At 44.0% G+C, this 26625-nt stretch overlaps 1 protein-coding gene across 4 annotated transcripts; it reads left to right on the forward strand.

Annotated features, from left to right (window-relative positions):
• The first annotated feature begins 4376 nt into the window (after nucleotides 1-4376).
• On the forward strand, nucleotides 4377-11811 carry LOC101409142 (aldo-keto reductase family 7 member A3). Of its 4 annotated transcripts, none has more exons than XM_087446690.1 (7): nucleotides 4377-4658; nucleotides 7047-7234; nucleotides 7422-7529; nucleotides 8320-8389; nucleotides 8620-8719; nucleotides 10472-10601; nucleotides 11393-11811. In XM_087446690.1, the coding sequence occupies exons 1-7, from the start codon at nucleotides 4421-4423 to the stop codon at nucleotides 11552-11554; spliced, it is 996 nt and encodes a 331-aa protein (XP_087302816.1). In that variant the 5' UTR covers nucleotides 4377-4420; the 3' UTR covers nucleotides 11555-11811. The 4 variants fall into 4 exon arrangements, with proteins under 4 accessions (XP_087302816.1, XP_087302815.1, XP_087302817.1 ...); XM_087446689.1 differs by having other exon boundaries at nucleotides 4378-4658; nucleotides 8293-8389; XM_087446691.1 differs by having other exon boundaries at nucleotides 4380-4658; nucleotides 7425-7529.
• The last annotated feature ends 14814 nt before the right edge of the window (nucleotides 11812-26625 follow it).

Raw genomic sequence — 26625 nt, forward strand, 5'->3', positions numbered from 1 at the left:
GTTAAGTTCAGTGCACTCCACTTTGGTTTCCTGGCATGGACCTACACCACTCTGTTAGTGGCCATGCTGTTCTGGCAGCACACATACTGAAAAATAGAGGAAGATTGTCCCAGATGTTAGCTCAGGCAAATCTTCATCAGGAAAAAAAAAGAGATAAAGAAGCTGAACTAGAATGTGATCTAGTCTTTAGCACTAACTTCCATTTGACAAGAATTATGAGGGGATAGAGGAACATGTTGATTGAAACTATGACTATGCAAACAGAATGTGGGACATACTGTAGCCCAACTGCTGGGTCCCTTCAACAAGTAAATGCATTAAAAAGGAATGGGGAGATGAGTGGGTCTGCTGAAGTTTAAAATAAGACTTAAGGAATATAACAACCAAATGCAATGTGTAAATCATGTTTGGGTCCTAGATCAAACCAACTGAAATGCACATTTTTTGTGTGTGTGAGGACGATTGGCCCCGGGCTAACATCTGTTGCCAATCTTCCTCTTTTTATTGAGTTAAGATTAGCCCTGACTTCACATCTGTGCTCATCTTCCTCTATTTTGTATAGGGGAAGTCACCACAGTATGGCTTGATGAGCAGTGTGTAGGTCCACAGCCGGGATCTGGGCCCACGAACCCTGGGCCGCCAAAGCGGAGCATGCGAACCCAACTGCTACACCACCAGGCCAGCCCTTGAAATGCACGTTTTTAAAAACAATCAGGGATATTTGAATATGGATGTGGTATTAGGTGACAGCAGAGAATTGTTAATTGTGTTAGGGTGGCAAAGGCATTGTAGTTATGCAGAAAATTGTCTATCATTATTACGCATGCATGGTGGAATATATTGGGATAACTAGTATTTCCAGTACAATGTTGAATAAACGTGGTGAGAGCAGACATCATTGCCTGGTTCCCAATCGTGGGGGAAAGCTTTCTGATTTTCACTATTAAATATGTTAGCTGTAGGCCTTTTCTATGTGCTCTTCATCGGTTTGAGGAAATTTCCTTCTCTTCCTAGTTTGCTGAGAGTTTTTTATTTTTTTTCATGAATGGATATTGAATTTTGTTAAATGCTTTTTCTGCATTTATTGAGACGATCATATGGATTTTATTTTTTAGCCTGTTAGTATAGTCAATTATGCTGATTGACTTTCAAATATAACGCCAACCTTGTATTCGTGGGATGAAACTCACTGAGTCCTGATGTATTACCTTCTTATAAATCACCGTACTCCATTTGTTCAAGGCTTGCTAGAGGATTTTTGTGTCTAGGTTCATGAGGGATATTGGTGCGTAGTTCTTTTTTCTGTGTCTCATTTTGTATCTGGGTGATGCTGGCCTCATAAAATGAATTGCGAAGTGATCCTTCCTTTTCTATCCAGCAGAAACATTTGTGTAAGAATTGATATTGTTTCTTCCTTTAATGTTCACTAGAATTCACTAATGAAGGCATGTAGACCTTGGGGTTTTCCTTGTGGGAATATTTTTTTAATTAAGAACAATATCTTTAATATGTATAATATGATCCAAGTTATCTATTTCTTTTTGAATGGGCTTTGGCAGTTTGTGTCTTTCAAGGAATTTTTCCATTTCATGTAATTTATCATATTTATTAACATATTCATAATGTCCTCTTATTGTCATTTTCATTTCTATAAGATTTGTAGTGATGTCTCTTCTTTTGTTTGTGAAATAGAAAATTTGTGTATTCTCTCTTTCATTCCTGATCAGTTTATCTAGAAGTTTATCAATTTTATAGATCTTTTCAAAGAACCTGATTCTGGTTTTATTGATTTTCTGTTTTCTATTTCAGTTGTTTTTGCTTTTATCTGTATTATTTCCTTCCTTCTAACTTTGGGTTCAATTGGCTCTTCTTTTTCTGGTTTCTTAAAGTAGAAGCTTAGATCATTGATTTGAAACATTTCTTCTATTTATTTATTTATTTTTTTCCCCCCAAAGCCCCAGTAGACAGTTGTATGTCATAGCTGCACATCCTTCTAGTTGCTGTATGTGGGACGCTGCCTCAGCATGGCCAGAGAAGCGGTCCGTCAGTGCATGCCCAGGATCCAAATCCAGGCCGCCAGCAGCGGAGCGCGCACACCCAACTGCTAAGCCATGGGCCGGCCCCATTTCTTCTTTTATAATATGTCCACATAGTGCTATAAATTTCCCTGTTAGCATTACTTTAGCTGCATCTCAGAAAATTTTATATGTTATATTTCCACTTTAATCTAGTTCAAAATATGTTCCACTTTCCCTTGTGATTACTTCTTTGATCTATGGGTTGTTGAGAAGTGTGTTATTTAATTTCGAATACTTGGAGATTTTTCCAGAAATCAATCATATTGCTATTGATTGCTAGTTTAACACCATTATGGTCAGAGACATCCTTTGTATGATGTGAATCCTTTTAAATTTACTAACTTGTTTTATGACCCCAAATATGGTATATCTTGGTGAATGTACACTTGAAAAGAATGAATATTCTGCTGTTGTTGGGTATTCTATTAATGTTAATTATGTTCAATTGGTTAATAGAGTTGTTCAGGTCTTTTATATCTTTACTGAGTATTTGTCAATTTTGATTAAGTACTGTTCTACAATTACAGTCATGTGCCACATAATGATGTTTTGGTCAATGACGGACCCCACATACGTCGGTGGTCCCGTAAGGTTAGTACCATATATCCTAGGTGTGTAGTATACTATACCATCTAGGTTTGTGTAAGTACACTCAGTGATGTTCATACACTGATGAAATTGCCTAATGATGCATTTCTCAGAACATATCCCCTTCATTAAGCAACACATGACTGTACTGGGGGAGGAGTGTTGAAATCTCCAACTATAATTGCCTTTTTGTTTATTTCTTCTTTAGTTATATCAATTCATTTCATGTATCTTGATGCTCCATCATTAGGTATATACACCTTTAAGATTGTTATGTCTTCTTGATTAATTAACCTCTTCGTTGTTCTGAAATTTCCCTGTTTCTCTTTGGTAGTATTCTTTGTTCTGAAATTTCCTTTGTCTAATATTCATATGGCCATTCCAACTTTCTTTTACTTAGTTTTGTCAGGGCAACTCTTTTTCAATTTTTTTATTTTTAACCTATCTCTCTTTATATATTTCAGTGGGATTCTAGCACTTACCATATAGTTGGGTTTTGCTTTTTTTTCCAGTCTGAGTATCTCTGCCTTTTCTTTGGGAGTGTTTATATCATTTCTATTTAATGTAATTATTCATATGGTTGTGCTTAAATCTATCTTGCTTTTTATTTTCTATTTGCTCCATCCATTCATTGTTCCCTGTTTCATCTATATCTGCCTTTTTTTGGCTTAATTCAATATTTTTTATGATTACCTCTGCTGTTGCCTTCTTAGCCATAGTGCTTTGTTGAATCTTTTCAGTGGTTGTTTTAAGGTTAATGATTTACATTTTTAACTTATCACAGCCCACCTTCAAATCATAGTACACCAGTTCACCTATAGAATGAGAACCTGAAAACAGTATACTGCCATTTCATCCCCCATTTCCTTTGTGCTCTTATTTTATTTCTACCTTTGTTACAAACTAGCCTTTTACAAAAAAGAATACACCATTTCTTTAGACAGTCAAGTATCTTTCTTTTCCAATTTTTGTATTAATATATGATATACATGTTGTAATTTCACCCTTTTTAGTGTACAGTTCTGAAAATTTTGAAAAATGTGTAGAGTCATGTAATTAACACCACAATCAAGATATAGAACAGCTCCCTGACCCCACAAAACTCCCCATGATTCTTCTCTCCTCCTACCAGCAGCCCCTGGTAACCACTGATCCGCTTCTGTAGTGTTGCCTTTGCAGGAGTGTCATATACATGGAAGGAGATAGTATGTAGCCTTTGGAGGCCGGCTCAGCAGTTGAGATTCATCCACGTTACTGTGTTTCCCAGTAATTCATTCCACTGTATGAATATAGCACAGTTTATTTGTCCATTCTGCCGCTGAGGGGCAGTTGGGTTGTTTTCAGGTTTGGGCAGTTACAAATCAAGCCTCTAGAAACACTTGTGTATAGCTTTTTGTGTGAAGATAGGTTTTTGCTGAGTCATATGGTAAGCCTATGTGTAACTTCATAAAAACTCAATGATCTTTTTAAAAGGTCTTTTATATTTACCCACACGCCATCTGCCCTCCCGCTGCTTACGCCGTGGAAGCGCAGACAGTCCCCACGGTCAGCGGGAGCTGCGTGCCGGGGTGGAGGGAAGCGCCGTGCACATTTTGGCGGCTCCTCCGCTCCCCCTGCTCCCCCGCGCGCTCCTCCCCCAACGCCCGTGGGCGGGGCCCGACAGCCCCTTTTTAAAGCGGCGCCCGGATCATGCACCGACACTTGTCGCTGACCGCTGCGCCCGCTCCCGTGCTGTCCGAGTGTCCCGCCGCCCCATGTCCCGGCTGCTGTCTGCCCCGCGGGCCGCCTCGGGCGCCCCGGTCCGGCCCGCCACCGTGCTGGGCGCCATGGGGATGGGGGGCAGCTTGGACGCAGCCGCCAGCGCCGCGGCCGTGCGCGCCTTCCTGGAGCGCGGCCACACCGAGATAGACACGGCCTTCTTTTACACCGACGGCCAGTCCGAGAGCATCCTGGGCGGCCTGGGGCTCGGGCTGGGCGGCGGCGACTGCAGAGGTAAGGCCTGGCGCCCGCGCCCCGGACCCCGGCCCTCCCCCTGCACCGCGCCCCGCTGACCCGACCCAGCCCGGCCCCACCGCGGTCAGCACCGACAGCTTCGTCCCCTCCCGGGCACCATCCTCCCCTGGCCCCCTGCAGCTCCTCAGGCCCCGTGCACGTCTAGACCCCGACAGCCGGCCAGTGCTCGGGTTTGACTCCTTTCCTCACCTTTTCCCTTCTGAGAAGGTAGCCCGGGACCCTCCCTCCAGCAACGTCCCAACTCTGGTAGAGCCTGGAGCGACTTGGCTAGCCGTTCTCGCAGGCACTGCAAACGTTGGAGTCTGGAGCTGTGCAGTCCCTGCCCTCCTTCCCGTGCCCCGCAGGTGCCCCGTTCTGACCTGATCTGCAGGAATCCTGCCCTTACGACCCTGGGGTTCCCTGGCACAACCCCAGATCAGAATTTGGAATGGGTGAGGGTTCTGTTTCCTCCCTGCTCTGGGCCCTAGACTTTGCTCTGTGGAGCTCCTGGCGCCTTGTTCCGTTGGCAGTGCCTCCGGCTTCACCAGGGTGGCAGCATGGCAGTGGGCGTGGTACGGCGTCTAAGTGCCCTGTCTATGCCAGCCTCTGTCTGAGGCTGTAAAAGGGAAATTGACACCAACCCACTGGAGGGAGCTCAGATTCTAGAGCTGGCTGGAGAGCCCAGAAGAGGAAGCCCTTCCTGGGAGGGGCTACTGAAGAAAGCTCAGAAAAGGGCACTTTAGAGCTTAAAGAACTGAGGGGAGTTTTCCAGGAGGAGTAAGAGGAGAAAGGGCCTTCCCGGCTGTGGGCAGTGCCGAGGGTGTTGGAGCAGGCAGATGTAGCGCAGTGGGGGGGGTGTATGGGAGCAGGGGGGCCTCCCTCTTCAGTCTGATTCCGCTCTAAGTGCTTAGGACGGTGCCTGGCAGGCACAGAGTGAGAGTTCAGCAGTGTCAGCAGATAGTGTTATGGTTGTTATTAGGATATTGTTAGCACACTGCGAGGACTTTCACTCGGAGGCTCTTTTCCTCTCTCCTCTGGTAGAGTTTTGCTCCTTTCTTCTGTGATTCACAGCATGGGGGATCTGGAACAAATCGAGAATATGGTGCATCTCAGAGTCTTCGCTCATTCTCCATCACCTGGCTGCCTCTTCGTAACAATGCTGATCTTACTTCTGATTGCCTTTTCTTCTCCAATCCCTCGTTCAGGCCAGAGCTGGCTGGGCCCAGGTCCTTAAACCTCAGGTCTGAAGGTCCATTACCATCAAGAAGGGGTGGGGCAGAGGGTGAGGAGGTGGTAGGATGGGAAAATTCCGAATGAGTAGTTCCCCAGCCTGCTGTCTCTCACCTCTCAAGGGGTTGGGTGACCACCCTCCTGCCTGAGAGGCAACTTTCCGAACCTGAAAAGTGCAGAGAGGGCCTCCTCTCACCCACCGATCCGTCACCTGGGATTCTTACTGGGGGGCGGGGAGAAAAGTGTTTAGTTCACTGACTCCTGACTCAACAGGTGGCAGAACACCGGCCTCTTCTCACTGGGCTATTTCTCTAAGGGATCCCTGCCTTTCCTTCTCTGGGGCCAAGATGAGGCCTCTTGCATTTGTCTCCTGAATTCCTGCCGCAGTCTCTCCTTGCTGGTCTGCCCGTTCCCAGATCTGCTCCAGAGGTTCCTCGTCTGTGCTTCATTCAGAGTCATCTTTCAAGACTGCAAAGCTGAGCAGGTGGCTCCCTGGCTGAAAAGTGCTCAGAGGCTCCCCCGGGGCCGCTTAACGTCCAGATTCCCTGGGGTGCACTCCAGCCCCTTTGCATCTGGTCTGGCACCTTCCTCATGTCCCCCTGGACGTGGTACACTAGATCCATGGAATCGAGGCATGGTTTGTCACACACCACATTTTTGCCTCTGGGTGGCCCTGACGTCCCTTTGGAGATTCTGATTCAAATTCTAAGGAAAGCCTCCCTGGACTCCTGGTGGGCCTCACGACTCTGCTCTGGGCTCCTCTGCCACCTTATGTGTATCTCTGCCTCGCTTACTGTATAGTGACCCTTAGACAGTGAGTCATTAAGGGCAGGGATGGAGTGCTGGGTTCCTTTAGCCCTGGCACGTCCAGCTGCCTGGTAGAGAATCATCATAGTGAGAACGTTAGCAGCTCATAATGAGTGCGTCCTTCCACCTTCTGATCTATTGTCAAACCTCGTTATCAGATAGTACCATTGTCACTCTCAATTTACAGTTGAGGGGATTGAGGCTCAGAGAGGTTAAGTAACTTGGTGAAGGTCACAGAGCTAGTAAGGGCAGAGTTGGGATGTGACCCCAGGTCTGTCTCTTAACCATTATGCTACACCCTTTCCAATGTTAGCTAAACTGGCCTGAACTTCTAGTGCTTTCCTCCTAAAGTGAAAATTGCCACCAAGGCCAACCCACTGGGTGAAAATTCACTGAAGCCTGAGAGTCTCCGGTTCCAGCTGGAGACGTCGCTGAAGCGGCTGCAGTGTCCCCGGGTGGACCTCTTCTACCTGCACCTGCCGGACCACAACACCCCCGTGGAGGACACGCTGCGCGCCTGCCACCAGCTGCACCAGGAGGTGAGGGCGGCCCCCAGAGCTCTGGGAGGAGGTCTCCTGCTCCTCTCCTTGCCCTGTCATTACCCAGGAGAGGGGAGGGTGCAGGGCTGCCCCAGAGTGCATTTGGGCCCCATCCCACGGCCCCCACCGTGGTCTCCCCGTCATGATCTCCTGGCTGCACTGGGTTCTGACGGCCGCGTCTCCCCAGCAGGGCAAGTTTGTGGAGCTGGGCCTCTCCAACTATGCCTCCTGGGAGGTGGCTGAGATCTGTACCCTCTGCAAGAGCAATGGCTGGATCCTGCCCACCGTGTACCAGGTGAGGGCCAGGGCTGCAGAGGCCTCCGTCTCCAGGGCTCCTGCTGGTCCCGGGGTCTGTTGGCTGTTCTGACTGCCCCCATGTCCTCCCCATAGCAGCCCTCCCTACTCACAGCTGGTAGATGGCTCCCAGGTGTCCTCAGGGTGATGTACAAGCTCCTCAGCCTGGCCAGCAGGCACCTGCTCGCTTGGGCCCTGGCTCCCCTTCCTGCCCGCCTGCGCACCTTGTCCCGACCGTCCCGCTTCCTCGGCCTCACTGCAGCCTGGAGCCCTCCTCCCCCTCCTCCCCTGGTAGCAGTGCCCGGGGCTCACTTAGATGCCTCGTCCTCTGGAAGCCTTTCCCCCCACCCAGCGGAGCCTGAGATCTCGGGCTCTCCTTATCTCCTCCGCATCATTCAGCAAATGTTTGTGCAGCTGCCTGGTGCCAGGCACTGGTCACAGAACTCCCCAGTGTATTATGATTGCCTCTGTTCTGGAGCATACCCGACACACTCTCCCTCGCTGTTACACCTCAGAGGGCGGGGCTTTGTCCTTTGGCTCCTGGGTGGAAGTCTGATGTCCAGCCTGTAGGTGGTGCTCAGAAATGTTGACTGAATGAATGAATCTTCCTTGGGCACGAGCCCCCTCCGACACCACCACTACGTATGTGCCCTGATGGTCAAGGTCCGGGGATTGATATGGTCTGACCTGAGGGTTCTCCAAGGGGAAATTTGGGGACCCCCCTTGACAGGTGCACCCTCTCCAGCTGGCCCTTCTCCCTGCAGGGCGTGTACAACGTTGTCTCCCGGCAGGTGGAAACGGAGCTCTTCCCCTGCCTCAGGCACTTTGGATTGAGGTTCTACGCCTACAACCCTCTGGCTGGTACGGGCTGCAGGGGGCCCGGGTGCCCCTGGGGGGAGGGATTCCTGGCCCTGTCCTGTCTCTGCCTCCTCCTGACCAGAAATCCCTGCCCAGGACCTGGGAAGCAGGGAGGGGTTTGGCCAGAGGCTGAGCTCTCCTCCATCCCTCCTGGCTCCCCCACCATCCCCCCGAGTCCAGAGCAGCCTCTGGGTGCAGTGTGGGCAGCGGGTCTGATGGCGGCCTTCCCGCAGGGGGCCTGCTGACCGGCAAGTACAAGTATGAGGACGAGGACGGGAAACAGCCTGCGGGCCGCTTCTTTGGGTATATCAGGGCTGAGTTCTACAGGAATCGGTGAGCTGGGGACATCTGTGTCAGGGCGGGAGGTGGTCTGGTCCCCTTAGTGTGAAATAGAGAGTCCCCGGGGCTGCTTTCTTGGGGGCCAGGGCTCCCCATGTGCTCGGACCTAGGCTCCTGGATTCCCCCTTCCCTCCTTGAATTTTCCGTGTCTTTCGGGAGGGATTGGGGTCTTCAATTGGGAATGTGGATCCCTGGGCCTTCTGCCAGGTCTGCAAGACTGTGTCTCTTTCCTGGAATGAACTCACTCCCTGCCCACAGCGGGAGGGGAAGCTTGGATGGGACTAGGGAAACCTGGGGCGTGCTGTTGCCCCACAGCTAGCTGGCCCTGTCACCTTGGGCCAAGGAGTCTAAGTTTGTAAACCCTTGGCATGAAATTGTCATCAACGTCTGAAAGTATAGGTGAGCAGCTTTTAGGAACAGTGTTCCTCCCTTCTTTCACTTTTTAGATTTTGAAAAATTTATCAAAGTTAATACAGGCCTTGTTGATGGTGAAAAGCACCCCTTTTCCAAGCTGCACTCCTCAGAGGGCACGATTTTATTTTTTTTTTTTTTTTTTTTTTTTATAAAGATTTTATTTATTCATTTTTTCCCCCCAAAGCCCCAGTAGATAGTTGTATGTCGTAGGTTCACATCCTTCTAGTTGCTGTACGCGGGACCCGGCCCCGGGTTGGACAGAGATGTGGTGCCTCGGGGCGCGCCCGGGATCCGAACCCGGGCCGCCAGCATCAGAGCGCGCGCACTTAACCGCTAAGCCACGGAGCCGGCCCAGAGGGCACGATTTTAGACTTCTACAGCTCTCTTCCCTCTGACGTTTTAACTATAAAGGAGACACTTTATTGCTGTTTCTTTATTTATCATATTTACACATCATCTGTGCACTGCTGGAAAGCTCATCTTTCTAGATTTATAGAAGCCGAGTCTCCAAGGTTAATTTCTCTGTACATTCTGATCAATTTGCCTTTTTTGTTTCTTCCCATCTGGGAGGAGAACAACGAAGAAAGCTCCGTGCACGTGGCTCTGATGCGAGATTTCTGGAAACAGTCAAGGGCTTTTTAAGTGGCCAAGTGCCTAATATTTGGAGTAACTGTGTGTGCGTTGCTGTGATTGAAATCATAATCCAGCCCCCCCTCTCCCTAAGGGTCTCTGGTGACCCTGGCCAGCTGTAGGGACCGTCACCCTGAGCAGTGTTTCTCGAGGATCTTTCACACCACCAGGGCCTGGGCCTCAGCCTGGAGAATCAAGGCTGCTGGTTTCCACCTTGTCTGCTCTCTGCAGTTTACCGAGCTTCCGCAGGTCCATTTTCTCCTCGCCGTGTAGGACTCGGTGTACGGGGCTGGCATGGCGTGTTTCCCTTCCTCACTGTGCGGTGAGAAAAGTGAAGGCAGGTGGCTCAGCCAAGCCCAGAGCCAGGACTGGAGCATGACTTGTCGAGGGTCCAGTCTGTGACCGGGGCTCAGAGGTTGTGCTGTGGCTGCCCCTGTGTCCTGTTTGGGGGGTTGTGTTGTTCATATGTGGTGAACATGGTTAATGCAAGGATTCTTGCCCACTGTATCCCCTCTCCTCCCGCCACCGGACTACAAACAGCACCCTGATGAAAGGCCCAGAAACCTACATACATTCTGCCGTGCAAGGATGTAAAACCTCCACTAGTATCGCTGGTCCCTCAAACTCCAGGACTGGCGTAGGGGCGGCTATCCTGGAGTGACCCCATGGTACTGACCCTGTGTCACCCTGCCACCTGCCCAGCTACTGGAAGGAGCACTACTTCAAGGCCATCGCCCTGGTGGAGAAGGCCCTGCAGGCTGCCTATGGGATGAGCGCCCCCAGCATGACCTCGGCCGTCCTCAGGTGGATGTACCACCACTCGCAGCTACAGGTAACCCGGCGTCTCCTTTGTGCACACTTCTATTCATTTATGGGAGCCAGAATTACGTTTAGGGGATTTCTAAATAGTTTTATTACTCTGAAATTTCTCTCTGTCCCCATTCTCGTGGCTGTTTTCCCATTGTTCTTAGTAACTGTCTGGGTGCCAGGCTCTGTGCTGAGGGCTTTACAAACATGGATTTAGAGATTATGTCGGCCTGATGAAGTGTGATTATCATAATTTTACTGATGAAGAAACAGATCACACAGCTGGGAATGGTGTAGAAAACGTATCACAGATTTGGCTGAAAACCCACAAGTCGCTGCTCTGGTGGGAGTTGGGTTTTCCCTCTCTCTTTGGTGTCCCTTGTCTTCCGGGCTGAAACTTTTGTCCCACTTAAGCCTTATACAGTTGCATACTGCCTGGCATATACATAGAAGGTTCTCAATCAGTGGGATCCATGTGCTTTACATAGTTTCTCATTCCCATAACCCCGCTGAAAATAGAGAAGAAGAGTGAGTCTCAGAGAGGGCAGATAACTAAGCCAGGTTTACACAGCTGCTAAGGCGCAGATCTGGGCTCTGCACTTAGGTCTGTCTAGGGATGAGCAGTGTGTCAGCAGGGGGAAGAAGACAGGGTTTGGAGAGTCATAGTTAAAATTGTTGAAGGCACCGTAAGTTCTCTGTAGAAGTGTGTAGGCATGAATGAACATCTGGCAGGGGCGAGGCTGGGAGGGAGAGTGGCTGTGACTGGAGTCACTGTGCTGCAGACGTGTGTTGACGCCTACCCGTCTCCCCTTGCAGGGTGCCCACGGGGACGCGGTCATCCTGGGCATGTCCAGCCTGGAGCAGCTGGCACAGAACTTGGCAGCGGCTGAGGAAGGGCCCCTGGAGCCGGCCGTCGTGCAGGCCTTTGATCAAGCCTGGCACCTGGTTGCCCACAAATGTTTCAACTACTTCCACTAGGTCCCCAGTGGCTCAAGCTGCCAAAAGTATCTTTCTTTCCTCTCACCTCTTCTGTTTTCTCACCCCGCCAGTCTCCGCTTAAGCTGATTGAGTGTGATCTTTCTCGATTGTCTGGATTCATACATTAATTTCCTAGATTCCTGCCTTGCTCCCAGTTGCCTTCACAATGTGTAAAGGCCGGGGCTGAGCCCTGCTCGGGCAGTTCCTGCCTGAATAAAGCGGGCACTTGACCTGGCTGCAGCCCAGGCCCCGATAAACCCACAGACTCGTCTCTGTGACTGCTGGCAGCTTGTTTCCCTCCTGCCTGGGGGCTAACTGCCAGAGGGGCAGAACCATGAGCTGGAGTCTTCCAAGGACAGAGGTGGGTAGCAGGTTCAGGGCACACTGCCCTCATGGGGCCTCCCCAGCCTCCTGTCCTGAACCCAGCCTGACCTCTCCAATGCGGGGCTGGAGGTGGCCCTCACACCTGTGCACATTGTAGAGAAAGATGGCCAAAGGTGTGAAGTGGATCTTCTCTCCTTTAGAAGTGCCCACACTAAATATTTATAAATAGAACAGTCTGGGCACACACCTACCATTGGTGTCACCATCAAGAAGACTGAAACCTCCCAGGATGCTGGGGAACATTTTGAACAGATGCTCTCAAGTTCAGCTGTGACTTTAGTCTTGTCTTAGCTGAAGCCTCCCATCTTCTGGTCCTCCATAAGGTCCCCAGCTCTTGCCGTACACCTGCTGCTGTTGGGAGTGGGGGTGGGGCATGGGCAGCCAGGGTCCCCATTTCCCTCAGCAAATCCCTACTGTAAGCAGGAGGCACCCAAAGCTGGAGGAGAAAAGAAATCCCAGGTCTGATGGCTGACCTTTGACGGTTCCCACTGCAGGGAAATCCCTCCTGCCCTGGGCGGAGGGGTGGGCGGGCCAAGCAGCAGCAAAAGTCTGCTCTTGGAGCTTGGTCATCTGGAAGTGGTGAAAGGGGCCACTCTTGGGGATCCAGACAGAACCACCATCGAAGACTTTTTGTTCTAAGAAAAATCCCATTGGCCATCTAGAGAGAGACACCCTGGAGACAAAATATATTCTCTCCAGAACCACGTCCCCCTCCTTTGTCTTCATCCATAATAAAATGATGCTTCCTTGAAGCGGGCTGGTGTATCAGTTAAGTCACAAGAAACCACCCCAAAACTGAATTTCTTAAAATGATAGAATCCCTCAAATTAATCTCAAGAGCCAATGCAATCCTTGTGAAAGTCCCACCTGAGTTTTCTGTGTGCTTTTTTTTTTTTACAGAAATTGACATACTAACCCTAAAATTCATATGGAAATTCAAAGGACACAGAATAGCCAAAATAATCTTGAATAAGTCCTGTAATTCTTGATTTTAAAAGTCACTACGAAGCTACAGTAATAAAGACAATGTGGTACTGGCATAAGAATAGACATATAGATCACCAGAATAAAATTGAGAATCTAGAAATAAACCCTTACGTGTACTGCCAATAGATTTAATACAAGAGTGTCAAGACATTTCAATGGGAAAACAATGTCTTCAACAAGTGTTGCTGGGCCAACTTGGTATCCACATGCCAAAGAAAGAAGTTGAACCCCTTCTCACGCCATACAGGAAATTAACTCAATGGAATGTAGACCTCAATGTAAAAGCTAAAACCATAAAACTCTTAAAATATAGGAGTAAATTTTCATGACCTTGGCTCAGGCAATGATTTCTTAGATAAGACATCAAAAACACAAGTGGAAAAGAAAAAATAGAGAACTTGGACATTATCCAAATTTAAAATGTGTGTGCTTCAAAGGACACCTGTGCTTCAAGAAAGTGAAGAGACAACCCACAGAGTGGGAGAAAATATTTGCAAAGCACCTTTCCTGAGGAACTTATGTCAAGAATATAGAAAGAACTCTTACAACTCCATAATAAAAGACAGAAAACCCGATGTAGAAACAGGCGAGGGATTGGAATGGCCTGTCTCTAGAGAAGACGTGCAAATGGCCAGTAAGCACGTGAAAAGCTGCTCAGCATCGTTACCGTCAGAGGACAGTAAATCACAGCCACAGAGATGCCACTCGACACCAGCAGGAGGGCTACGGTGACAAAAGACAGTGACAGGCGTTGATGAGAGTGTGGAGAGACTGGAAGCCTCATACACTGCTGGTGGGAATGTAGAATGGTGCAGCCACTCTGGAAAACAGTCTGGCAGTTCCTCAAAAGATACACGTGAGTTTCCATATGACTCAGCAGTTCCGCCCCTCAGGGATATACCCAGGAGAAACGAAAACACGTCCACACAAAATCCTGCACATGAATGTCCATAGCAGCATCGTCCATAATAGCCAAAGTGGGACCAGCCCAAATGCCCATCATCTGCTGAGTGGATAAACAGAAAGTGGTGTATGCACACAATGGAGTACTTTCAGCAATAAAAAGGAATGAGGTAATGACACATCTACAGTGTGGATGAACCTTGAAAGCATCGTGCTAAGTGAAGGAAGCCAGTCACGAAAGGCGTCATGTGGTAGGATTTGATTTACACGAGATGTCTGGAATAGACAGATTATTAGAGACAACAAGTAGATTAGTGGTGGCCTAGGGCTCAGAGGAGTGTTGGGAGGAAATGGAGATTAACTGCTAATGAGTAACTGCTAATGAAGTTTCTTTTTAGGGTGAGGAAAATACCCTAAAATTGATTGTGAAGGTTGTACAACTCTGAATACACTTAAAACCATTGAATTAAACACTTTAATTGGGTGTATAATATGTGAATTATGTCTCAATGAAGCTGTTTCTTTAAAAAACCAACAGGCATTTAGCTGACCAACTGCTGTTTGGCCTGGCCTCAGTGGAGAATGCTCATCTCTTCCCCAAGGTCTGAGAGGTGACCTTGAGCTGGAGGCTAGAATCACTGAAGGCTGATTCACTCACATGTCTGGAGGTTGACATTGATTGTCAGCTGGAATATTAGCTGTTGTAATCAACTGGGACACTTACACATGACCCCTCCATGTGGCCTGGGCTTCTCACAGCATGGCAGCTGGCTTCCAAAGGTGAGCATCGCAAGAGAACAAGACAGAAGCCATAATGCCTTTTACGTCCCAGCTTCTGAAGTCTTTAGCATCTCTCTTGCCCGATGGGAGGAGTGTCAAAGTTATGTTGTAAACAGTGGATGTGAGAGAACAGAGGGTCACCTTTGGAAGATAAACTCTGTCCTGGGAACAATGGTCCTGAATGGTCAAGTGGAGAAGATGAGCCTCTTGTCTGGCCGGGAGACCTTCAGCCCTCAGCATCCCGGTCGGGGAGGCGTTCTCTGCTAGGTCAAGTCCCATCCGTTAGAACCTTTCAGGGAGCATATCTCACAAGTATTTGATGGTCACTTGAATTCAGCCATTTCCTACCCAGAGAGCTTTTTCAAAAGACAAACGAACAGAATTGGATCTGGAAACTGGCAACATACATTTGATCACCCTGAAATTAAGGAAGCCTTTTAGTCAGTAGTGTATAGAAAGCTGCAGGATGAGTGGGTGTGGGTGGTGTATGCATGAATGAATGCACAGAACAGGGACTACTGACGCTACAGGCTGGAGCGAGGGCATCTGGGCTGACCTGCTTGCTTCCTTTCCCTTCTGGCCTGCTTGTTACTGGTGGTTGTGATGGTTAACGTTGCCAGGGCCTCCAATCTGCATTCCGAATACCTCTTAGAAACGATAAAGAAGGCAGGAATGTCAGGACATAATTGCTTATGAGAAAGTACATTTCTGCTCCATAGAGTTTTAATTTAATAAGACTATTTTGAACACAACACTGTGCCCCACCAAAATTTATAAGTGTATGTCCTCTGCAAAAACATTTTTATCATCAGTATTGAACTTTATAACTGAATTTAAAATAACATTCACAATAGTGTGAGGTGTTTCCCCATTGACAAAGTGAACTTTCAAAAGCTTTATTTTGATTCCATGAATTGGATGGAAGGAAAGTTTAATTATTATTGGAGTTGACTGATTTTCTATTGGAAGTATCTGGCACTGACATAAAATTGGTATTATTTTCTACTTGTGAAGTATTTCTTTTGTTGATACCAACACATCAACAGCTACCGCCTTACTCTTCTGACATGCGTAAGGAAACATAGAATGAAAAATGAGCAGACTTGACTGGGAAGAACAGTTATTTCTTCTGTTTAATCTAGATCAAAATCTGTGTGTCATAGTGATAAGAAAATGGACCTTCTCTGTTGCACAGGTTAAATTGTAATCTTCAGACACAATCTTCTACTTCAAAATTAACAATGAGTTCAAGATGTTCATGCCAGTTGTCCTAGTCTGTTCAGGCTGCTGTAACAAGATAACATAGACTGGGTGGATTAAGTGAACATTTATTTCTCACAGCTTTGGAGACTGGGAAGTCCAAGATCAGGGTGCCAGCAGATTCGGTGTCTGTGAGAGCCCTCTCCCTGGTTTGCAGACAGTGGCCTTCTGGTGCACCTTCACGTGGCGGGAGAGTGCTCCAGTCTCTTCCTCTTCTTATAAGAAGACTAATCTTGTCATAAGTGCTTCACTTTCATCAGCTTTGCTAATGCTGACCACCTCCCAAAGACTCTGCCTCCCAATACCATCACATTGGGGGTCAGGGTTTCAACCTATGAATTTTGGGGGCAGTCAAACATTCAGTCTGTAGCACCAGCTCAGGTTTGTAGTTTCTGATTTTCGTGTGGCCAGTGCTATCATTACATTCCTCGTGGTAGATGGAAAATGTTGACAAATACTATAAGTTATACATTTATTAGCAACTTTCCTGAGAAATGGAAATCTGGTATTTAATATTTGATTTAACTAGGCATCAGGCCCTTCCAAATTGGCAATTACTTTGACTCTGATCCTTTGGCTAACCCTGTTAGAAGAGTAGGTCTTCTGTACTGATGTATATCCTTCCGGGAGGAAACACCAAGAGCCTGAGAAAGTAGCTTAGGTTTATGACCAGTTTGGGGGGGAAAATTGATTCTCCCCAGAAGTTCCCCTCATGTAAAGTTGTGTTGCTCTGGCATGTGGATAAAGGGACTACTACCTATGGCCTGAGAATGAAATTAATATGAGAGCTCTGAGTATTTTGTTGGAGTGCAATGGCCATTCCCTTACTGGACTGTGTGGTTGATATGTCTGTTTAGAATTGTTTGAACAAGGTGCAAATGCTTTGATGGGCTGGTTAGAAAGACTCATGATCCCCATGGAATTGCGTCCATAAAATCAGCAGAAAGCATTAAGGGGAATGCCTATATTCCAAAGCCTGCATGTCAAGGAATTGTAACAAGCACCACATCCAGGAGAGAAAAAAGTACTCTCCTCATTCAAGGATTACTGCAATGCTATCTCTGTTTAACAGCCCTGTCTGGTAGGTGAAAAAAGATACCAGTGCTGGCAAATCATTGTGGACTACTGAGGTTTAAGTAAAAAGTGGCCACTCCCTCAGCACTGAACATGGGTGATTGAATTGTTGCCACTACTGGCACTTGGTTTGTGACCTTGGATTTTGCTAATGTCTTCTCTTCAGTATCCATTCAGGCAAATATGCTTTTACCTGGCAAGGTATGCCATACACATTCTCTTCCTTTCACCGGGCTATTTAAATTCCCCTGGATTATTCCACTAATGGGTCATACGAACACTAGGATAAAAATATCTAATGACAGATGTGGAAACATTTCATTACAATAATGAAATTAAGCAGCATATTCTGATAGCGGTCCCCATGGAAGAAAATGCTGTCACTGCATGCCATCCAAGCACAGCTAAACAGAATGGACAGGTCTTGAATGAGGACAAAATCCAAGACATAGCCTTCAAATCATCTTTATGAGGGGTAATTAGGTAGCTTCCAAAGGCATTTCACAGCTTGTATAAGACAAATTATTGGCTCATGGCCCCCAGTGATGGAGGATAAAGACTTACATTATGATAGCCTGAGGACAGCACATTCTATATCTGGAAATTCTGTTACATCTTCTGTACCAAGTTACCAGACAAACATCTAAACGTGAAAGGAGCCTCCTGAAGTAATAAGCTGTGGAGGTGTCTAGGCAGCAGCACATCCAGCTCTACTTTCAAGTCCTCTGTCCCTTTCACACCCTAAGGAATTACAGGTATCTAATCCGATAACTAATTAAAGGCTGTGGCATTTAGATACTGTTGGTATTTGTGTGAACTTTGAACTTGATCCTACCCTGAACTTTGAACTTGATCCTCCTACTTCCCAGTGCTTACCCTTTGAGCTTATCTATTACTAGACCCTAAGAGGGAGATTGTCTCATTTAACAGGAAGCTCTGATTCTCAGATCCAACATTCCCATCCTCAATAAGTACTTTCTGAATCAAAACAACATAAATTCAGTATGTCTAAAAAAGAACCATTGTGATATTATATTAGAAGATCCAATCAAAGACAAAGCCTGGTCCCCAAGGCCTTAGCTGTGTTCATGAATAAGTGGTTGTTCAACCTTTAAACACAGAGACCATCTCAACTGCTTTACCCAAACCAATGGCTCTATGGAGCCTGGTGGACAAGACTTGCCCTCTGATATGAAAGCATGACTCAGTACAGTGGAGCACTGTAGCCATCAATCATTATGATGGTAAACTAGTTGTTATTTTCAGTTCTTTTAATTTTACCTGTTATGGGGAGTGTAATGGTATATCATTGTGGTTTTAATTTGCATTTTGGAATAATATACATCTTTGACAACCAGGTTTATTGTACAGTTTACATACAATAATATTCACCAATGTTGTTTGCTTGATTCCTCATGCTCCTTTGTAGTCAATTACCTCCCAAACTCTGCTCTTAGAAACCACTGTTCTGCTTTCTGTCACTATTAATTTGCCTTTTCCAGAATTTTATATAAGTCAATTCATGGAGTATGTAGAATATGTGTTTGATTTCTTCCTCTTAGCACTATGTTTTTGAGATTCATCCATGTTGTTGTGTGTATCGGTAGTTCATTTATTTTTATTGCTGATTATTGTGTATTCCATTGTGTGGATATACCACACTTTGTCCATTCACAAGTTGTTTGGTTTTGAGTTTGGGGCTTTTATGAATGAACTTCTATGAACATTTGTGTATAAGCTTTTCAACATACATTTTTATTTCTCCTTGGTACATATCTAGAAGTGGGGTTGCTAAATCATATGCAAAGTGTATTTGTAACTTTCTTTTTTAAATGCCAAAATGACTTCATTCAGGAAGATGGAGTAGACATACTTTTCCCTATTCCTCCTGCTAAGTACAAACAAAAACTCTGGGTATTACGTATAACACAAACAGAAGAGGACCCTGAAAGATGGAAAGAAAAAGCCAGACTAGCTTGGGACCGCAGGACCCAAGAAATGACAGAGGTGAGTTTGTTGGGTTTTCTTTTCACTTCAGATATGCCAGAGTTGGAGCTGAAGAAGCCAACTACATGGAAATATCAACTGGCACGGACAGAAAAGGCCCCAACCAAAGCCAGTCTTCTATAGCCAGAGAACCAGGAAAGGGGCAGCCTAGCAAGCCAGGAAAGTTTTAGCAAACTTTTTACTCCAGCCATACATCACAGAATAAAGATTGTGAACCCCCACTACCACCCATGCCAGCGAATGCTGAATGGGGAGTCTAGACTTCCATCCTTGCCAGACTATAAGGAAGCACTCAACCCCCTGATGGAGTGGTGTCAGAGAGGATGAATAGGGAGCTGGACGTTCATCCCCAACAGGCAGTTTCAAGGCGTCCCAACCCCCCACACTGCTGTGTCAGTGGAGACCACACGGGAGCCTGGATTTCCACCTCCACTTTGCAGTAAGTAGGAGCCCTTCCCCTTCCCCACTTGGGTGATGTCAGAGAGCCTAGTGGAGAGTCAGGACATTCATCTGCACCCAGTGCTAACGAGGTGACCCACCCCCCTGCCCCAGTGGTGTCAGCAGAGGCCCCCTGGGGAGCAGTAAGGAGGCACTCCTACCTCCTAGCCAGGGAGGTAGGCCTAGTGAGGAGCCTGAATTCCTACCCCCACTTGGCAGTAATGAGGCCCAGAGCAGTGTCAGGATAAACCCACTAAAACAGAAGGTTTAAATAAGATCAAGAGTCTCATAACATAATAACCAAAATGTCCAGGTTTCAACAAAACCTAACATGTTATGCCAAGAACCAAGAAGGTCTCAAACTAAATGAAAAAGAAACAATCAATCAATGGATGCCAATATCAAGATGACAAAGATATTAGAATAATCTGACAAAGATTTTACAACTGCCATCCTGAAAATGCCTCAATAAGTGAATATAGATATGCTTGAAACAAATGAAAAAATACAAGTCTCAGCAAAGAAATCCAAGATATAAAGAACTAAATGGACATTGTAGAACTGAAAAATACAACAAAATAAAACACTTGGTGGATGGGCTCAATAGCAGAACGAAGGGGCAGAAAATGAATCAATGCATTGTAAGAAAGAATAATAGGAATTCCACAATCTGAACGATAGAGAGAAAATAGGCTTAAAAGAAAAAGCAGAATGTCAGGGATTGTGGGACTAGAACAAATGATCTAACATCTAACATTCATGTCATCAGAGTCCTGGAAAGAGAAGGAGAAACAGGGCAGGCTGAAAAGGTATTGAAAGAAATAATGGCTGAAAATTTCCCAAATTTGAGAAAAGATAAACATACACATTCAAAGAGTGAAATGTACTACAAACAGCATAAACACCCCCAAATCACACCAAGACACATCATAGTCAAACTTCTGAAGATTAAAGACAATGAATAAAATCTCAAGAGCAGAGAACAAGAGAGGAATGATACCTCTAAGGGAAAGACAATTCCAATGACAGCAAGTTTCTCATCAGAAAACATGAAAGCTCGAAGGACAGGCCACAACTTTTTTTCAAGTGCTGAAAGAAAAGAACCATCAACCCAGAATCCTATACCCAGAAAATAGGTCCTTCTGAAATGAAGATGGAATCAAGACATTCTGGGATGAAGAAAAACTGAGACACTTTGTTGCCAGCAGACATACTGTAAATGAATGCCAAAGGATGTTCTCTAAACGAAAAGCAAATGATAAAAGAAGGAATCTTGGAACATTATAAGGAAGGAAGAAAGAACATGGTAAGTGAAATATGGGTAAATACAATAGGTTTTCCTTCTGTTAAGTTTTCTAAGGTTCATTTGATGGTTGCCTCAAAAATTATAACATTGTCTGATGTGGTTCTAAATGCACGTAGAGGAAATATATGACTACCACAAACTGGGAGAGTAAATCAGTGGAAAAGGAAGTAAGCTTTTATGTTGAGTTTAAACTTGTAAAATGATGCCACCAGTAGATTGTTGACCTAGAAGCAATCATTTAAAATGCTGTACAAAGAGATAGTCTAAAAAACACTGCAGTTAAATCAAAATAGACTTCTAAAAAGAAAGTTCAATTAACCTACAGGAAATCAGGAAAAAGAAAAGAGAGAAACAAAAAACAGAGGACAAAACAATAAGTGAAAAGGCAGACTTAAGTCCTAACATGCCAATAATTACATTAAATGTAAATGGTCTAAATATACCACTTAAAAGGCAAAGTTTGGCAGAATGGATTAAAAAAAAGTGACCTCACTATATGCTTTCTGTGGAGACTTACTTCAAATATAGTGATATAGGCAGGTTGAAAGTAAAGAATGGAAAAAGCTATAACATGTAAACATTAATGAAGAGAAAGTGGGAACCTAACCTTATGGCCTCGCGGTTAAAGCTCAGCATGCTTCGCTTCAGCAGCCCGGGTTCAGTTCCTGGGCATGGAACCACACCACTCATCTGTCAGGAGACATGCTGTGGCAGCAGCTCACACGGAAGAACCAGAAGAACTTACAACTATACACAACTATGTACTGGGACTTTGGGGGGTAAAAAGAAAAATTGAGGTAGATTGGCAAAGGATGTTAGCTTAGGGTAAATATCCCCCTGAAAAAAAAAAGAGAGAGAAAGCAGGATTGCCTATATTTATATCTGACAAAGTAGACTTCTGAAGAAATAAAATTGTCAGAGAGAGAAGGACAGTACATAATGATGAAAGGGCACAGCAATCCTAAATGTGTAAGCACCAAACAGAGGTGCCAAAATATGTGAAACAAGGGATTGGCCCTGTGGCCTCGTGGTTAAGTTTGGCATGCTCTGCTTTGGTGGCCCGGGTTCGGTTCCCGGGCATGGACCTACACCACTCTTCAGTGGCCATGTTGTGACAGAGACCCATGTACAAAGTAGAGGAAGATTGGCAATAGATGTTAGCTCAGGGCTAATCTTCCTCAAGCAAAGAAAAAGAGGAAGATTGGCAACAGATGTTAGTTCAGGACAAGTCTTCCTCAGCAAGCAAACAAACAATATATATATATATATATGAAACAAAAATGGATAGACCTGAAAGTAGAAATAGAAAAATCCACCATTGTAGCTGGAGACTTCCACACCTCTCTCTCAACAACTGATACAACATCTATGCAGAAAATCAGCGAGGATTTAGAAGAACTCCAAAGAGCCGTCAAGCGGCAGGATCTAATCAACATTCACAGGACACTCCACCCAACAACAGCAGTATCTTGACTATATCAATGGCAGTATCCAGGTTGTGATATTTTGGTATAGTTATGCAGGATGTTACTACTAGGGGAAACCGAGAAAAGGGTACAAGAGATCTCCCTGTATTATTTATTACAATTGCATATGAATCTAACAATATCTCAAATATTGAAAAGTTTAATTTAAAAAAATGAACAGCTGTACTGTACTTATTTAAAATTACTCCGAGAGATCATATATGTTAATTTATGGTCCTAACTAAGACTTGTGATTAGAATGCACACAACATAATCTCAGACTTAAAAACTCTATTTTGAGCCAGTCCTGATATCCTTGTGGTTTAAAGTTCACTGCTCACTTCTTTGGAGGTGTGGGTTCACTTCGTGGTCACAGAACCACATCACCCATCTGTCAGTTGTCATGCTGTGGCAGCGGCTCAATAGAAGAACTAGAATGACTTACAACTAGCATATAGAACCATCCACTGGGGCTTTAGGGAGCAGAAAAAAGAAAAAAAAAGAAGAGGAAGATTGACAGCAGATGTTAGCTCAGGACAAATCTTTCTCTGCAAAAACCCCCAAAAAGCCAAAAAAAGCAAAAAACTCTATCTTGATTGATTTTGGCAAAAATCATCAATAGGTGAAACCATAAGATGAAAGATTGATGGGCACTTTCCAGTTTACCACATAAATTCACTGCTTGATCTCAGCTTTACTGGGAGTGGGTCACTCAGGCTATTTGTGCCTCCTTGATGTGATGCTTCAAGAAGTACACAGCACCATTGACGAACTATTCTTACAAAAAAAAAAAAAAAGAAAGAAAAGAAAAAGACAAAGAAGCTTAACTAGGGTGTGATCTAGCCTTTAGCACTAACTTCCATTTGATAAGAAGTATGAGAGGATAGAGGAACAAGTTGATTGGAACTATGACTATGCAAACAGAATGTGGGACATACTGTGGCTCAACTTATGGGTCTCTTCAACAAGTAAATGCATCAAAATATTTAAAATAAGACAAGAAATATAACAACCAGATGCAATGTGTAAATCATGTTTGGATCCTAATTCAAACCAATTGAAATGCACATTTTTTAAAACAATCAGGGATATTTGAATACGGATGTGGTATTAGGTGACACCAAGGAATTGTTAATTGTGTTAGGGTGGCAAAGGCATTGTAGTTATGCAGGAAATTGTCTATCATTATTACTCATGCCCAGTGGAATATGTTGGGATAACTAGTATTTCCAGTACAATGTTGAATAAACGTGGTGAGAGCAGACATCATTGCCTGGTTCCCAATCTTGGGGGAAAGCTTTCTGATTTTCACTATTAAATATAATGTTAGTGATAGGCTTGTTTTACATGCTGTTGATCAGTTTGAGGAAATTTCCTTCTCTTTCTAGTTTGCTGAGAAGTTTTTTTTTTTTTTTCTTTCTTGAATAGGTATTGAATTTTGTTAAATGCTTTCTCTGCATTTATTGAGATGGTCATATGGCTTTTATTTTTTAGCCTGTTATGATACTCAATTATACGGATTGACTTTCAAATAAAGCCAACTTTATATTCCTGGGATGAAACTCAATGAGTCCTGATGTATTACCTTTTTATATATCACTGAACTCCATTTTTTCAAGGATTGCTAAAGGACTTTGTGTCTAGGTTCATGAGGGATGTTGGCATGTGGTTTTGTTTTCTTTGTCTCATTTTGTATCTGGGTGAAGCTGGCCTCATAAAATGAGTTGGGAAGTGATCCTTCCTCTTCTATTTAGTAGAAACATTTGTGTAAGAATTGGCATTGTTTCTTCCTTTAATGTTTGGTAGAATTCACTAATGAAGGCACGTAGACCTGGTGTTTTCCTTGTGGGAATATTGTTTTAATGAAGAATTCAATATCTTTAATATCTATAATATGATTCAAATTATCTATTTCTTTTTGAATGGGCTTTGGCAATTTGTGTCTTTCAAGGAATTTTTCATTTCATCTAATTTATCAAATTTATTAACATAGAAGTATTCATAATAGTCCCTTACTATCATTTTAATTTCTGCAAGATTTGTAGTGATGTGTTTTCTTCTGTTTCTGAAATAGACAATTTGTGTCTTCTCTCCTTTATTCCTGATCAGTTTGTCTAGAAGTTTATCAATATTATTGATCTTTTCAAAGAACTTACTTCTGGTTTTATTGATGTTCTCTTTTGTATTTCATTTGTTTTGGCTTTTATCTGTATTACATCCTTCCTTCTAATTTTGGGTTCAATTGGCTCTTCTTTTTCTGGTTTCTTAAAGTGGAAGCTTAGATCATTGATGACACATTTCTTCATTTGTAATATGTCTACATAGTGCTATAAATTTCCCTGTTAGCACTACTTTAGCTGCATCTCAGAACATTTGGTATATTATATTTCCACTTTCATTTCGTTCAAAATATGTTTCACTTTCTCTTGCAATTAGTTCTTTGATCTATGAGTTATTCAGAAGTGTGTTATTTAATGTCCAAATGTTTGGAGATTTTTCCAGAAATCAATCATTTTCTTGTTGATTTCTAGTGTAATACCATTATGGTCAGAAATGTGAATCCTTTTAAATTTATTAAGACTTGTTTTAGGAACCCAAATATGGCACATCTTGGTGAATATGCACCTGAAAAGAATGAATATTCCGCTGTTATTGGGTTTTCTGTTAATGTTAATTATGTTAAATTGGTTAATGGAGTTGTTCGGTCTTTTATATCTGTTATATCTTTACAGAGTTTCTGTCAATTATGATTAATGAGTGTTCTACAATTACTGTCATGTGCTGCATAATGATGTTTTGGTCAATGACAGACTGCATATATGACAGTGGTCCCATAAGATTAGTACCATGTAGCCCAGGTGTGTAGTACACTATACCATCTAGGTTTGTGTAAGTACACTCTATGATGTTCACACGATGACAAAATTGCCTAATGATGCATTTCTCAGAACATATGCCCTTCATTAAGCAACACATGACTGTACTGAGGGAGGAGTGTTGAAATCTCCAAATATAATTGCCTTTTTGTTCATTTCTTCTTTAGTTACATCAATTCTTTTCCTGTATTTTGATACTCCATCATTAGGTGCATACAACTTTAGGATTGTTGTCTTGATTAATTAACCTCTTTGTTGTTATGAAATTTCCATTTGTCTTTGGTAGTATTCTTTGTTCTGAAATCTACTTTGTCTGAGATTCAGATAACCACTCCAATTTTCTTCTACTTAGTTTTGTCAAAGTATGTCTTTTTCCATCCTGTTACTTTTAAGCTATCTCTGTTTATATATTTCAGTGGGATTCTAGCACTTACCATATAGTTGGGTTTTGCTTTTTTATCCATTCTGACAATCTCTGCCTTTTATTTGGGAATGTTTATATCATTTCTATTTAATGTAATTATTGGTATGATTGTGCTTAGATCTGTCTTGTTATTTGTTTTCTATTTGCTCTGTCCATTCTAAGAGCCTTTTTTCATCCTTATCTGCCTTCTTTTGGCTTACTTCAGTATATTTTAATGAATAATCTTACCTCTACTGTTTCTTATTAGTCATACCGCTTTGTTTCATTTTATTTCAGTGGTTGTTTTAAGGTTTATGATTTGCATTTTTAACTTATCACAGTCCACCATCAAATCATAGTACCCCAGTTCACATACAGAATGAGACCCTGAAACAGTATACTGCCATTTCAACCCCTCATTTCATTTGTGCTCTTCTTTTCATATAGTTTACTTCTACTTTTGTTACAAACTACGTTTTTATAATAAACAATACATGACTATTATTTTTTCTTTAAACTATCAAGTATCTTTATTTTCCAAGTTTTGTATTTATATATGATATACATGTTGTAATTTCACCCTTTTTAGTGTACAGTTCTGAAAGTTTTGATGAATGTGTAGAGTCATGTAATTACCACCACAATCAAGATACAGAACAGCTCCCTGACCCCACAAAACTCCCCATGATTCTTCTCTCCTCCTACCAGCAGCCCCTGGTAACCACTGATCCGCTTCTCTAGTGTTGCCTTTGCAGGAGTGTCCTATAAATGGAACCAGGTGGTATGTAGCCATTGGAGGCCGGCTCAGCAGTTGAGATTGATCCACATTATTGTGTTTCCAGTAATTCATTCCATTGTATGAATATAGCACAGTTTATTTATCCATTCTGCAGCTGGGGGGCTGTTGGGTCATTCCCAGGTTTACGTAGTTACAAATCAAGCCTCTAGAAACACTCGTGTATAGTTTTTTGTGTGAACGTAGGTTTGTACTGAGTCATGTGGTAAGCATATGTGTAACTTTAGAAAAACTCAACGATCTTTCAAAAGGTTAAAAATGAGAAAAGGTCTTTTAATTTACCCACATGTACCATTCCCAGCAATCTTCCTTTTTTGGTGTCTAAATCCAAATTTCCTTCCGTCTAAAGAACTGTTTCAAATATTTCCTATAGCGAAGGTTTGCTAGGAGT

Source organism: Ceratotherium simum, chromosome 22 (assembly GCF_057802395.1).
Source record: "Ceratotherium simum simum isolate JZ-2026a chromosome 22, ASM5780239v1, whole genome shotgun sequence".
Lineage (NCBI taxonomy): Eukaryota > Metazoa > Chordata > Mammalia > Perissodactyla > Rhinocerotidae > Ceratotherium > Ceratotherium simum.

Excerpts from the sequence above, each read along its gene's own strand:
- LOC101409142 (XM_087446689.1), top strand. The coding sequence starts at position 4,421 with ATGTCCCGGCTGCTGTCTGCCCCGCGGGCCGCCTCGGGCGCCCCGGTC. Across the intron at positions 4,659-7,046 it reads GGGCGGCGGCGACTGCAGAG|TGAAAATTGCCACCAAGGCC; the intron begins GTAAGGCCTGGC and ends TTCCTCCTAAAG. Across the intron at positions 8,720-10,471 it reads GCTGAGTTCTACAGGAATCG|CTACTGGAAGGAGCACTACT; the intron begins GTGAGCTGGGGA and ends CCACCTGCCCAG.